General features: G+C 39.4%; 1 protein-coding gene across 1 annotated transcript in view; it reads right to left on the reverse strand.

Moving 5' to 3' along the window:
* Positions 1–433: 433 nt before the first annotated feature.
* The window catches only part of LOC129545594 (S-adenosyl-L-methionine-dependent tRNA 4-demethylwyosine synthase TYW1), a 154,500-nt gene continuing 139,358 nt past the window's right edge, over positions 434–15,575 (reverse strand). Inside the window, exon 16 of the mRNA XM_055409981.2 lies at positions 434–3,698. Coding sequence (XP_055265956.2) covers positions 3,477–3,698 — 222 coding nt within the window. The 3' untranslated portion in view covers positions 434–3,476. The remainder of the gene's footprint in view (positions 3,699–15,575) is intronic.

The raw sequence follows: 15,575 nt of genomic DNA on the forward strand, positions 1-15,575 counted from the left end.
GGAGAGCTTCCAGATTGGTGTTCAAATGGAGATTTGGGGAGAGAGGTATGCCTGCAGAAGGCGTGGAAGTCTTCTCTTCCCACATACCTTGCCCTCTGTATCTCTTCCATCTGGCTGTTTCTGAGTTATATCCTTTTATAATAAACCAGTAATCTAGTAAGGAAAATGTTGCTCTGAATTCTGTGAGCTGCTCTAGCACATTAATCAAACCCAAGGGAACCTCCAGTTTATACCTGTGTTTCCAGCTGATCAGAAGCACAGGTGACAAAGTGGACTTGTGACTGGCATCTGAAGCTGGGGGGCAGAGCATTTAACCTGTGGGATCTGATGCTACCTCCAGGGAGACAACGTCAGAATTAAGCTGAAATGGAGGACACCCAGCTGGTACTGGAAAACTGTTTGGTGTGAGGGTTAAAAATCCACACATTAAAAGTGGAAGAAAAAAAACTTTTTTTACTCTAATTTTTAAAATTTATTCTTAGTGGCCATTCTAGAGATTACAATTAGCATCTTAAAACAATTCACTTTGGAAACATACTCAATTTCAACAGTGGATAATCAAGACTTGCTCCAATGTACTTTGGTTCCCCCCAACACTCCTTTTGTGCTACGACTGTCATACAAATAACATCTTTATACATTCTAAGTCCATTAACACAGTTTTTATAAATATTGCTTTACACAGCTGTCTTATAAAGCAGACAGGAGAGTTACAAATAAAAATACACTTATATTGTCTTTTATAAAACTTACATAGGTACTTCCACCAATGCTATTTCTTTGCATGGTTGCAAGTTAGTGGCTACCATACTTTCGTTAAGGCCTCCTTGTAGGCAGGTCTGCTGGTGATGAATTCTTTCTTCTTGCTTATCTGGAAATGTATTAATTTCTTCTTTCATTTTGAAGGAAAATTTAGCTATAGAATTTTTGGTAGGAAGTCTTTTCTTCCGGCTCTTTAAAGACATCATCTCACTATCTTCTGGCCTCTATGATTTCTGATGAGAAGTAAACTGTTAATTTTCATTGAGGTTCAGTAGTTTCTCTTAACAGATGATTTTCAGCTCATGGTGAAGCTTTGGTTAAACTGTCAATAGTTCTACAATTCATGGGCTTCCCAGGTGGTGCAGGGATAAAGAATCCATCTGCCAATGCAGGAAACATAGGTTTGATCTCTGGGTCAGAAAGATTCCCTGGAGGAGGAAATGGCAACCCATTCCAGTATTCTTGCCTGGCAAATCCCATGGACAGAAGAGCCTGGCAGGCTGCAGTCCACGGGGTCACAAAGAGTTGGACACGACTGGGTGACTAACCGCACAGGCTACAGGTCACTGGTTTTAGTCATTTTGCCCATATTTTCACGTTTTAGAGGGAGAGTAAGTTCACTGAGGTTCTCACTCTGTCATTTTGGAAGTCGATCTGTTTCACGTTGTCTTAATTATTTTAGACAACATGATTTAATATCTTATAAAGGGATTTTCCTTGAATAATGATTTTTTTTTAGAACTTTATAACTATTTTTACCTGGCTGGTTTTTCAGCAGAATGTGGGAATCACTGGCTTAAACTCCAAGAAGCACTTCCACTGGACATCTAGAATACTATTTTCTAAGCAGCTCACCTTCTAAGAACATTCAACCTTTCCATCTCTTCTACTTGAATACAGCTCAGCAAACACTGAATTTTTTTCACACGGATTCTACTGTATTTTTTTCCCCAAGGCATTTAAATTTTTCTGCTGTGTCTGTGACCCAGGATTAATATGCCATGCTATTTTTTAAAAAAATATAAAGCGAACACTTCCTGGATGGCAGGGGGAGAAAAACTGCTCATTTATGTACTTAAAGCTAATGGCATCAGGAAGGTTCATTCGGGAGGTGAGAGGTTTGTTATGGGATTTTTTTCCTTTGAAGCAACAGAATATTTTCATTCAAATTAAATTGTAAGCAGAACCTCAATGCATTAAAAGTAAAAGCAGAGGTGCCGGGTTGAAAAGGAGGGACAGTCCAAAGTCAAACAGGCCCTGCCACCTGCCCTGGTCCTCCCAGCAGCACCTGAAGTGTTTCCAGTAGCCGTGTGCTCAGGTAACTGTCACAAACAGAAGCCCATCCACGTACTCCATGGCATGAGCTCTCACCACACAGCACTGTTCTACTTCATGGTGATTTTCCATCTCTGTTCAATGACCACTAACACAGCTGAGCCACTGAGATCTTGCCCCAATGGCCTGGATCACTCCCGTCCCTTGTCTGCCTCAGGAGTTAACAGAACATGGGATGTGAAGCTGTGGTGGGCTGAAGAAGAACATCAGATCTCACCGTATGGCACAACAGAGAGACATGTTTTGACTCTATCACTCAGATATAAATACAGTGCCCGGTTTTCAACTAAATGAGTAGGTAGATTATATCATTATGAAATTCAGCAGAGAATACGGGGGGCAGGGGGGGTGGGGGTGTTGGGTCTGATGGGGTTTAGAGACACAGGACTAGAAGCATCTTTAAAATAAGCTCTCAGAAGAAAATGTGTGGTCCAAGTCTTTACAAAAGATATTTATTAGATTTTTGGGATAAAGGAATTTTTAAAATAACTAATACTTGTAAAAAATTTACCGAGTATCTAGTGATATTTTCAACTAGAAAAAAAAAAACTGAGCCTTAAAAAACACAAGGCAGAAAGTAGCTAGGGCACAAGAGTGATAGAAGATGGAAACCTGCTAGAAGTGTAGTGGTGAGAGTTTACATGCTGACTTTTCAAAGCAAAAGCAAACTGCACTCATTGTTTCCCAGTGTGTGAGACTAATTATTCAGTGACATCAGATGCCAATTCCTCTTACAGAAAATTTTACTCTCCTCCAGCTCACACGCTGCCTTCTATGGCAATTTGTACGGGAACAATGAAATCTAGCACAGTTTTAGATCTGATTCAATTTCTAAAGGGGTAGGACTAAGCAAAAATTTAAAGAAATCGATGTGGTATTTAAAATAATTGAGAATGATGACAATTTAAATTACTTTCAGGAGGTGTTGTCTTCAGATGTAAGAAAGGGATGGAGATCTTATGGTCAGCAGTCACGTGGACCTCAGGGTCGTACAGTTGACAGAAGACCAATAGCCCACAGTGAGGGAAGAGAAACAGAAATTCACACTGTATACAACAATCCCGTGGATGGCATTCCAGCGAGTCTTCCTAGTTGTAATTCAAAACTAATTATGCTTATGGAGTTCCCCCTCAAGATGATTTTCTTTCAGAAGTAAATTCAGAAAAGGGCCTGAGTTCTGGAAAGAGATAGTGAGGCCAAGTCCCAGGCACTCCAGTGGGGCTGCTCTCTCCTGAGCCCTTGCGGCCCCATGTTCTTCCTCACACCCTTCTCTAAATATTATTTGTATAACCTGTCCTTGGAAAAAAATCACAGTGGAGTCTGAGAACCTTCTGCAAGCCATCAGTTTGTGTCCCTCGGTATCCTAAATTCAGACGATCTCAACATCCAGAAATATCCTTTGATTTGTTCTTTCTCTGATATCTGGTATCCTTGGGATCAAAGCCTCTTTCATTGGCACCAAATAAGGCCCAGTGAGGCGTTTTGGCCATGTAATCCTTTGCGCTGAAAGTTTTTGATCCGCCACTATCTTCATATTCTTGAATAAGCTCCTGGAAGCGGCTGTAATCGATCCACGTCCACCATTCTCTGCCAATCTTAAACTGCAAGAGAAAAAGGAGTCAGGTCAGAACTGCAAATAGCTGTAAAGACTGTCAAGTAAGTATCGGAACATCAAAAACGAGCCTGATCTTTTCTCCTTATCATGTTAAAGAAAATTCTTTTCACGCTCCAGACATGGTTCCAAATCAAAGCAGAATGTTCTATAAACCGTCAAAGGGGAGTTTCTTTTTCCTTAGGACCACTGCCATGCTGGGCCTGGAAGACCCAATTGCTGAACAAAGAATACATCCCAGAACTGAAAGTCAAGTTTATCTTGAGCAGTATCACTGAAAGAAGATTAATGAAGGTTTTGGCATTATCACGTGTAATTCAAATTCCTCTTGTTGCCACTTTTTTCCTCGTATGAATTTTCATGGTTGTTACTAAATTTTGCCTGAGTTGTTAGGGAAGTTTTCATCGATGACTCCAATTCTGAAACACTACCTTAATGAATCCAACTAGCCTTTTTCGCCTAACATGGATACCATAGTTCATTAATGGAAAGCCTAGTTAAGAATTTCAATTCAATAAAGAGGAATAATCCAATTTATATACTCTTTTTAAGAAACTACTTCTCAAAAGTCACTGTAGAATAATGACCACGAATAAAGAAAACAGAGTGGGTTGGTTGAGGAGGCTCTGAAGGAAGTACAAATTGAATTGTGAAGGCTTTTAATTCAAAGCAACCACCTGGCATTTCATCATGTAAATGTATAATACATTGATACCTGCTTTATAAACAGGCAAATCCTTGTTTTGCCACCTTCATTTTTAAAAACCTGATTACGAGTCAAGGTAAGTAACAATTTCATGTTCTAGCTGAGAAAAATATTGAAAATATATAGGTTCCTGGATTTAGAATAATAAAATCTGCTGAATTTAAATAACATCTAATATTTTACCCAACAGTTGGGAGCTTTCTAAAGGAAAAAAAAAAAAAAAGCCAAACAAATGGAAAACTTTACCTATGAATCATGACAAATGCTCTTCTAGTAAGGCCATTCCTTGAAAAGCTACCCTAAGAGCTCTATGAATTCTACAACTCAAGATGTAAGATCTACATCTCCCCATCACTTTCCCTCCCAAGGCTGACTGCTCTTGAACGTTCTCCACCGCTAAGAAAGTAATGACTGTTCTCCCTGGGTGCTAAACCTCAAAACGAGTCAAAGGTGCCCCTCCCTTCCCTGGCCTCTTACACCCCAAACATGGTCAGGCCTCACTGATTCTTCCTTTGCTGCATTTCCACAGCCACATCCTGGCACTGCCTTAAGGCAGGTCCTCGCTTCTAGGACTCGGCAACAGTCTGCCAGCTGATTGTCTGAGTCCGGTTTTGGCTGCTGCCAGCTTCTGCAGACTGCCTGAGATGACCATGTTTACAGAAGAATGGAGCCCTGCTACCTAGGACATACGGTTTAAATATCTAATCTCCAACTGGAAGCTGTTCAATGAGCTACCTACCCTGTCATGTGACCCCCATGCTGTTCTGTCTAATTAATGCCGACTTAAGGCTCAAGCTGGCTTCCCTGGTGGCTCAGCAGTAAAGAATCTGCCTGCAATGCAGGAGATGCAGGTTCAATCCCTGGATTGGGAAGATCCCCTGGAGAAGGAAATGGCAATCCACTCCAGTATTCTTGCCTGGGAAATCCCATGGACAGAGGAGCCTGCTGGGCTAGAGTCCATGGAGTCTCAAAAGAGTTAGACATGACTTAGTGACTAAACAAACAAGTCTCTTCATAAATGTCCTTTGCTCTGGGAAGTCCTCCTGAATCCCTTTGGATGACCATGACAGTCCCCTGCCACAGAACCTCACTGTACCCTGAACTCATCCAACAAGAGCACATTATACTGGCCTTTGTAGTCACCTACCCCATCCAACCCCACCCTCCCAAGACTGCTGGTTTCATGAATATACCTAACTTATTCTCCTCTCCCATCTTTCCCTTTTGGGGTTCAGATCTCTAGGAAACTCTGAACCCTCAGAGTCCACAATCCTGGTCCTCCTTCTCCTTCAAATTCTAACAATAATCACCTGCCATGGATATTTTAAGAGCATCTAAAAGATTATCTTAGAATAGAGCAAGAGATTTAAAATCTTCTTTTGCCACAACCTACAGTAAGAAACACATTTTATATCTTGATTTGGTACACACAGTCACACATACATACTCTGGAAATACAACTTTCACAAAACTATAGGCAATGTATTTCATTTAAAAAACTGCCAGCTGCAACCTACTGCACTGATTTCCTAACTCCTATTATAGTCTGAAGATCTGGTCTCTTCTAACTACAAAACTTTACCGGGTCTTAAAAGGGAAGAAATCAGTTGCAAGGATATGATAATTATAACCTAACATCTGACAACTGACAACTCTTCTTAGATTGCCAATGTCTAAGAAAACAAACTGGAAGAGCAAGTAAATGTAACAAAAGGTTGGTGTGTTAGTTTTCCTGGCTGTGTAACAAAATAACACGACTGGGTGTCCTAAATCATAAAAATTTATTTCCTCATAGTTCTGGATATAGAAGTCTACGGTGAAAGTTCCAGCAGATAGCCCCCTTCTCGCTAAGGTTCCACATGCCATCTTCTCCACTAGGGTTCCATGGCAGGGGACTGGGGTGGGGGTGCTCTGGTGTCTCTACTAATAAGGACACCAACCCATCAGATCAGGGCCTCACCGTTATGACCTCATTTAACCTTCACTGCTTCCTTAGAGACTCCATCTCAAATAAGGCCATACTTAGGACTTCAACCCAGGAATTTTCAAGGGACAGAAACCTTCAGTCTATAACCGTAGGTCACTCTTAAAAATTAACATTGAGTCATAAGAGTGCTAAAACAAAACTTCATGATACATGCCCCCTTCTCAAAACAATCTGAGAATAATCACATTGAATAATAGCTCAGAAAAAGTCAAAGGGTTCCATGCAAAAGGCAGAAGCTAAAAAGGCAAATTTTAGTATGACTGGCACACAAATAAAGCTGAAAGACAGAGCTGCCTCAATAGGGGAATGAAACCTCAAATCACAAAATTTAAGGTTAACAATGCAGGGACATGAGGTCACCCAGCTTCAAGAGTTCTCCAAATCCAACGGTAAGGGAAGAGGCAAATCTATGCAGAATTACAAATAAACTTACCTCAAAGTTCACATACAGAGAAGAAAATACAATGATACAAAAATAAGAATCACACATACCACTTGCATTTTCACACTTCTTCAGAAGGGTTTTTATGTGATTTCAGTATCATTTATTTTCTAGTTGGTTCCTCCAAACATACAGTAATACTTAGGAACCAAACAACTAGAAAAGCTCTGCTTAAGGGATGGAGGCGGGGGCTCTGTCAGATCTCAGATCTCAGAAGTATTGATACATGTTAACTGGAAGGAGCAGACGGAGTCCAGGGTCGTTAGAGGAGAAGTGATTTTGCAACACACACCAAAGGGTGCTACATCAATGCTTTCTGAATTTCCCAGAGTTATGAGTTCTGTTTTCACCTGTTGTAGCTACAAATGCATTGTCTATTCTCTAGGTAAGAGGAAGCCAAGATCCCAAAGACAGACTTCAAAGTGACCTGACTTGCCTGCCACAGTGAGATGCTGGGCCATCTTCCTCTGAGATTACTGGTGATAAGCAGCACTTCCATTGCACAGCTGCCTGGGGAACTGTTTTGAGAGGTAAAACCACGATACAACTGATTTTGAGATCTATCCAAGGGCAATTTAAACATTTTTATCTGGAAACTCAGTTTCTGGAGTTTTCATCTTAATCCCCCATTCTGCTGGAGTAGCACTAAGTCCTCTAGGTAGCGTCGCCAAATTGCCAATTTTCTCTGACATTCTTCTGAAAGTAATTACCCGGAACACTCAGGGCCTCCGATAAGAATGAGTTCCACATGTAACACAGAGGAGGAAATAGTCAGTCAGTAGGTTTTGTTAGGAAAACACTGCACTAAACCCTGGGACATACAGTTCCCTTCTTATTCCAAGAGGGGAAGGTGTGGGAGGTGACAGCTCTTCATCCCCTCCCTTTACAGACTGTGAGCTTATAATATATCCAAGAGGGAGGCCTCTGTGATCAGTGCTTAATTACCTACAAGGCCTCAAATTCGGCAAAAACTTTTTCAGTGATGATGATCTTGGAGGAGATGGTGCCTGGTGAGGGGGGGATGGGAATCGACACCTTGTTTCCCAGGGACACTTCCATTTCCCCACCCCCTGTCTGACTGCTCTGTACTCCCCACCCCCTGTCTGACTGCTCTGTGGCATTTGGGAGACAGCATAATATAGTAGTCCAAAGTAGGCTTTGTGGGATTTCTCAGATGGCCCAGTGGTTAAGAGTGCATCTTCGAGTGCAGGGGATGGGGATTCAATCCCTGATCGCAGAACTAAGATCTCACATGCCATGGGTCAACTAAGCCTGCACAATACAATTCTGAGCCCATGTGCCACAAATGGAGAGCCTGTGTGCCACAGTGATGATCACTCATGATGCAACCAGTACCTGACGCAGCCAAAAATAAATAATTTCTTTAAAAAGTAGGCTTTGGATTTTGAAAGATATGGAATTGAATTCTAACTGCGCCCTATTTGTGCTTGGACAAGACTTGTACTTTCTTAGCCTGAGATTCTTCCTTTGGAATATGAGGGAAAATAGCATGACTCATAAGATTTTTGTAAGGAGTCAATGAATTAATGCATGCATAGTGTAATCAAAGTGACCTTAATAAATGTTACTGGTTGTTGAGTTTATCAGCAGATACTAAGGAATGACACCAGACAGTTCACTGATGGTGAAAGATGCTACAAGATAATGGAAAGATTATGCTGGAAGACAACAAAATGATACTTTTAAAGTGCTGAAAGGAAATACCTCATGCAAGGGCAAAATGAAATAAAGATGTTTCAGAGGGAAAAAAGACTAAGTTTACCACTTACGTCATCAAGAAGGAAACTGCACCCAGGAGTAAAAACTAGGCTGCACATAGGATTTACATGGATTCATCAATACATGCATTAACTGCTGGAAAGAGGACTAGTAACTCCTTGTACTATGTTGAAGGAGTGCAGCAATGTCAATTAATTTCAGAATTAAAACTAAGTATAAACTTTTAAAACATAAAAACATAAGAGTACAGGATTCAGGGAAGATGGTGGTATAGGAAGCATTAAGAATACCTCTCTCAACCCAGACAAAAATTATACTGGCAGAATCTTGTCTGACAAAACTATTTAGGAACTCTTAAGTCTATTGAAAGTTTGTAACTTTGAGGGGAAAGTTTGGACTGTAAATTGCAGCTAATTTCAGTTTAGACAAGCCCCCCCAAACCCATAGCAGGCAGCTGTGAACACGTTACTGGAGCAGCCTGCATGTAACCTGTGGGAGACAGAATGGGCATTGAGGACTCTGTCCTTCAAACACTGGATATCTGTCTTCTGACCATTAACTGCTGCTTCTGATCAGAGGTGTAAATGGACTAAATGCTCCAATCAAAAAACCAGAGATTGGAGAAATGGATTAAAAAACCCATAATCCAACTATATGCTGTTAACAAGAGCTTTACTTTATATCCAATGACACAAATAGGTTGGAAGGCAAAGGATGAAAAATGTTATTCCATGCAAACAGTAACCAAAAGGAAGCAGAGGTGGCTAAACTAATATCACACAAAATAGATCAAATCAAAAAACTTACAGGAGACAAAGACATTATATATCAGTAAAAGGTGCAATACAGCAAGACAATATAACAATTAGAAACATTTATGTACCTAATCACAGATCATCAAAATATATGAAGCAGATATCGACAGAATTGAAGGGAGGAACAGGCAGTTCTACTTTAATATCTCATACTCAATAGTGTACAGAACAACCAAACAAAAGATAACTACAGAAACGAAGGACTTGGACTTCACTGGTAATACAACGATTAAGAATCCACCTGCCAAGGCAGGGGACATAGGTTCAATCCCTAGTCTAGGAAGATTCCACAAGTTGCTGCAAGGCAACTAAGTCTGTGCATCCCAACTCCTGAGCCCATGTCCTAGAGCCCACGCTACCCAAGAGAAGCCACCGCAACGAGAAGCCTGTGCACCGCAACTAGACAGTAGCCACTGCTCGCCACAACTACAGAAAGCCCACAAGCCACAACAAAGACTCGGCACAGCTAAAAATAAATACAATTAATTTTTTTAAAAAGAATTTGATCAACACAATAAATCAATTAGATCAACAGGCACACATATACAAAAGTACTAGACAGAGCAATTAGGCAAGAAAAAGGAAAAAAATGTATCCAAACAAGAAATGAAGAAGTAAAATTATGTCTTCAGAGATGATACAATTTCATACTTCAAGATTTGAGAATTTGGCACTTGAGATTGAATCAAGTCGTGCTGGATGCTTGAGCTAAATGGGGGCTACAGCAGCCATAACAAGTGGTTTTGAAAATGAAGATGCAAAAGAAGAGAGAGGAAGGGAGGAAGGGAATAATGCCCTTTGTTATCTTCTAGAAATTTCACAGTGTTATATTTTATGTTTAGGTCTAAGGTACATTTGAAAGTTGTAAGATCATCTCAAAAGACACTGACAAAAGCATCTGATAAAATTCAACATTCTTTCATGAAAAAAACTCTTAGCAAATTAGGAAAAGAAACATATTTCAACATAATAAAGGTCATACAAGACAAGCCTATAATCAATGGCAAAAGGCAGAAAGCTCTTCTGCTAAGATCAGGAACAAAACAAGGATGCTTATTCTCACCACTCTACTCAGTACAGTACCAGAAGTCCTAGGTAGAGCAATCAGGCAAGAAAAAAATAAAAGGTACCAAAATTGGAAAGGGGGAGGTAAAATTGTCTCTATTTGCTGATCACGTGAATCATAAAAGAAAAACTGATAAGCTAGACTTTATTAAAATGAGAAACATTTGTTCTGAGAAAGGTACAGTTAAGAGAATGAAGAGTCAAGTCATGTAGACGGGGAGAAAATATTTGCGAAACATATCTGATAAATGACTTATATGCAAAATACATTTAAAAAACTCTTAAAATTCAACAATAACAAAATAGGTAGCCAAATTTAAAAATGGGCGAAAGATCTGACCACCTATCCAAAGATATACAGATGACAAACAAGCATAAGAAAAAACGTTCAATCACATTTATATGACAATATGTGCTTTTCAAAATCTATAGGATTTTATAGCATAAATACTGAACCTTAAAGTATGTGGTTTAAGTTTAAAAAATCATTTAGGAGGTCAGGGGAAACCAGGAAGAGGTGCAGACTGTGACAAGAGAATCTAACTAAATTACAAATTAGTGAAACAACTTCAGTGAAGGGAACGGAGTGGAAAGGGTACTGACCTAAGTAATTTTGAAAATAAATGGAGCTGGACATGAGTTTGAGTGAACTCCGGGAGTTGGTGATGGACAGGAGGCCTGGCGTGCTGTGATACATGGGGTCGCAAAGAGTCGGACACGACTGAGCGACTGAACTGAACTGAACTGAAGACTAAAGGCAAAAGAAACTACACATAAACATTGTATGCTAGGGTTAAAAATTCTGTTACTGCTATATACATATACTGAAATTGAACAATTAAATAGCTGACTGATAATAGGAGCTAGGATTAGATTCTCGCTCTTTGAGGTGTGAATTTACAAGTAAGCAAGGAGAGGACGCCAGAATGAGTTATATGGTAATAAGTGTTTGAGACAACAGTACATTAAGCTTAATACAGATATAAAAGGTACATATAGAAATAGTTTCCTACATGTGAATATACAAAAGTTAGTGTATACATATATATACACATATATATTTCTTTGCTCTGTCATCTAAGAGGGCCTAAAACAAACAATACCCCAAACAATGAGCACATCTTCACCTTCTGATTTCTAACACCATTCTCCAAGAAAAGAAGCCACAGCTCCTGAGAAAAATGTCTGATTCTGGGACCCAGGCAGGAAATATACCAGATGAGCCTGGAAGTTTCCTGAAGTACCAGAAAGGAAAGTGATCAAAATGAACAAAAACTGCCCCCCGACCCTGCACACCCCCCTCCCACACATGCATATTAATAGGGATAAAAGAAACACTGCTGCTTGGAACCAACTAAAAGAACTCCTAGTGGCCAAAGCTTGAACAATGTAGGCAAAAGTAATAAAGCTGAATAGGATAACAAGCCAAAGTTATAAAATAAGTACCCATATAAGTCATTTATCAGATATGCTTCACAAATATTTTCTCCCCGTCTACAGTGATACAAAAATGTTTGAATAAATTAATAAATAGGAAGAAGAGACAAACCTATGTAGAAGAATTCCAAATAATTTGTGCATATATTTAACTTTCACTCCTTTGATATGGGCTGAATATAGGCTTCCTTCCAAAGGAGAGACGGGAAAGAAAAGGACCCTCCTTTTCCTACAGAAAAGGAGAGGGAAGAATAATTTTACAGGGGAGAAACCTCACAAACACTACCACAGCTTGCGGATCAAGGTCAAAATAAAGGGAGCTTGACATGATGTGATGAAAATGGCACTTGACTTCTGGGATCTTCCTCCTAAAAACCTACAATATAAGTCTTACGGGAAAAGCACTGGACACATTTCAGTAGTGGTGCATCCTGCAAAATACTCATGAGTACTCCTTAAAGTTGCCAAGGTCATCAAATTAAACAAAGTCTGAGAAACTGCCATAGCCAAGGGTACATAAAGAAACATGACAACTAAATGTAATGTGTTATGCTGGATGGGATCCTAGGACAGAAGGACATTAAGTAAAACCTAAGGAAATCTAAACTATGGACTTCAGTTAATAATAATGTATCATATTAGTTCACTGATTGTAATACATGTAATTCAGGGTACGTAACAGCTCTCTGTGCTATCTTCTCAATTTTTCTGTAAATCTCAAACTACTAAAATATAAAGTCTCTTTTTTAAACAATTAAGAATTCGTTTTAAAGCAATGTTATGCAGATTCTGCAAGCCATGCATACAGCCCACCACTTGGTTTTCACAGGCAGTGATCCACTCTAATGGGGGTATTGCCAATATGTTGAAAGACCTTCACAGTGTCTGAACTAAAATGATCAAAGTGTATTGGACTCATCATGGTCTTACTAGTTTGCAGGCTGACAGGATCATGGTTATATTTAAGTTGTGAGGCTGGAAACCCAGAAACAGAAGGCTGACTGTGCCTTCTTATTCCAGCTGAGCCCTCCTGACCCTTCCAAAGAACATAGCCAAGTTGGCCCTCCTCTTGCTAGTGATCTCCTGTGGGCAATTGTAGCCTTCTCTGTGTCTCTCCAGCTCAACCTTGGAACTAGCATATGCTGACGTATTGATCTTAATGTGAGTCGTCTTTATCTTTCCTTGGTTCAAAGTCAGAGACATTCACTCAACTTTATGAAGTACCCACCTATTCTTCCACCTACTTTAAGAAGCTACTTCTTATCAGTAGCAGAAACACCTCTAAGTTTAGCCTAAACATTGCTTCTGAATGATAAAACTGTTCTATAAAGATATTTAAAACAATCATCCATTAAAAAATTCCACTGCTACTGCTGCTAAGTCACTTCAGTCATGTCCGACTCTGTGTGACCCCACAGACGGAAAAAATTCCACAAGTAGAATTTAAAAAAAAAATGCTTTGCATGTAGTGGAACATATGGCAGTGACAAGATCACTGCACTGCAAATGACCAGAGTATTCTGGGAATGGACAGGGTACAAATTATAATAGACTCTCTAGAGGCTATTTCATGTTGTGAAAATCTTACAAATTTAATACGGGACCTTGAAAGGTCATCTATATACAGTCAACCAGTGCTTGGGATCACTCTAGATTTTTTCTTCTTTTTTTTTTTTTTTTAAGATTCACCTTACATTTTGAGCTTTCCTGGCTCAGAATTTCAAATTTTTTAAATTGGTAAAGAAATGCTGTACTTTCTAGTAATGTTCTTATTTTCACTAGCCAACTTTACTAGACTCAGAAAAGTACAGTAGAGTTGGCAGGACAGACTTTCAAAAATATGAATGGGCATCAATTTTCTGCTGCAGGCAAAAAAAATAATGGTAAATGGAAAACAACTGGATTTAACAACTAGCAGGTTACTGATGACCTATAAAATAGCAAACTCGGTAGAATACTCATTGAATGACTAAGTAAATAAATGATGAGGAAGAAGGAAAATAGGTACCAGAATTAGCAAGGAAGATGGGACAGTATCTCTGATTTCAGAAGGCAAGATGATGAATAAGGAGAAAATGAAGGTAAAGAGTTTGCTAATTCACTAAACAAACACTAAGAACCTAGAATGTATCAGGTACTCTAGGAAGTGCTGGGAATGACAGTCCTTGCGTCCAGGAACCTTGTCTTCTTAGAGAAAACAGCCTTATAGATATGCACGCAGCTCTGAAAGAAGTGGTCCCCAGGGAGGTTTGTTTGATAGTTTTAAAGAGCAGAAGTTCACCAGGTGGAGTGAGATAAGGAGAGGAGGTCTAGAAGTAGAGAAACCTTAGTTGGGCAAACACATAAGAGGAAGAAAATAATATGGTAGCGCCTTGTCAAGGCCCCAGGAGTAGGCATGAAATGAAGCCGAAAGGACCTGATTGTAAAGGCCATTAAAATCAAATAAATGTTTAGGCTTTTCTCTTGCACACTCTGTAAGATGTCACGTGTTTCAAAACTACAGCAGAGAAATAATAAACTGGGAGTTGGCAGCACAAACAATGAGGATGTTGAACAGTCAGTGCCCACTCTAAATTATTTGTAGACTAAACGATCTGTTTTGTGGATTTTGTTTTTGTCTTTTTTTTCCATTTCTTTCCTTTGTTTGTCTTTTGGTTATAACTCTGCTTTTAGTACCCTCAAAAAGGCATTCATCTGTAAATTGCTAGCCGAGTTATTAAATGGGATTTGATGGGATCTGATTAGGATCAGAAAAAGATCTTTTCATACAAGTTTCAGAAAAAAATCTTCCAGTAACACAACAGACACAGCTGTGCAACCACACTGGGTGACACTTTAAAGATAAGAAAAGAAAATGAGTTTACATGGAAATAATCTAATAACAAACAGTGCCAGGTGTACTGGTATTACTATTCACTGGGGAGATAATAAAATAAAAAGTATAAATGTCAAAACTGTGTAGTCATAAGACTTCTGGTTCCACATGAGAACTGTATTTCTGCAGCTAAAACCCCTAGATATTACATATGAAACAAATATAAGAAGACTCTGAAAGGTGGAGATAAGAAGGCAGATTGGCTAGGGTTATAAAATCAATCCTATTTCTACAGAATTCAACGAACATGTGCAACTGAAATTAAAAACATAATACCATTTATAATTGCTAAAACAGAAAAATACTTAGATATAAATCTAGGGCTTCCCTGATAGCTCATTTGGCAAAGAATCCACTGGCAATGCAGGAGACCCCAGTTTGATTCCTGGGTCGGGAAGATCCACTGGAGAAGGAATATACTACCCACTCCAGTATTCCTGGGCTTCCCTGGTGGCTCAGCTGGTAAAGAATCCGCCTGCAATGTGGAGAACCTGGGTTCGATCCCTGGGTTGGGAAGATGCCCTGGAGAAGGAAAAGGCTATCTACTCCAGTATTCTGGTCTGGAGAATTCCATGGACTATAGTCCATGGGGTTGCAAAGAGTCAGACACTACTGAGCAACTTTCATTTTCTTTTCATAAATCTAACAAAGTACAGTACTTATATGCTAAAAATTATAAAATGATTTTTAACAAAATCAAAGATCTAAATAGACAGATCATGTTCATGATGTAAATAATTAAGATCCAATGAGATCACGACAAACCCGTTAGAACAGCTAACCTAAAAAATGACAATAC

Source organism: Moschus berezovskii, chromosome 27 (assembly GCF_049115385.1).
Source record: "Moschus berezovskii isolate FMDL1 chromosome 27, NW_MosBer_1.0, whole genome shotgun sequence".
NCBI classification, from domain to species: Eukaryota; Metazoa; Chordata; class Mammalia; order Artiodactyla; family Moschidae; genus Moschus; species Moschus berezovskii.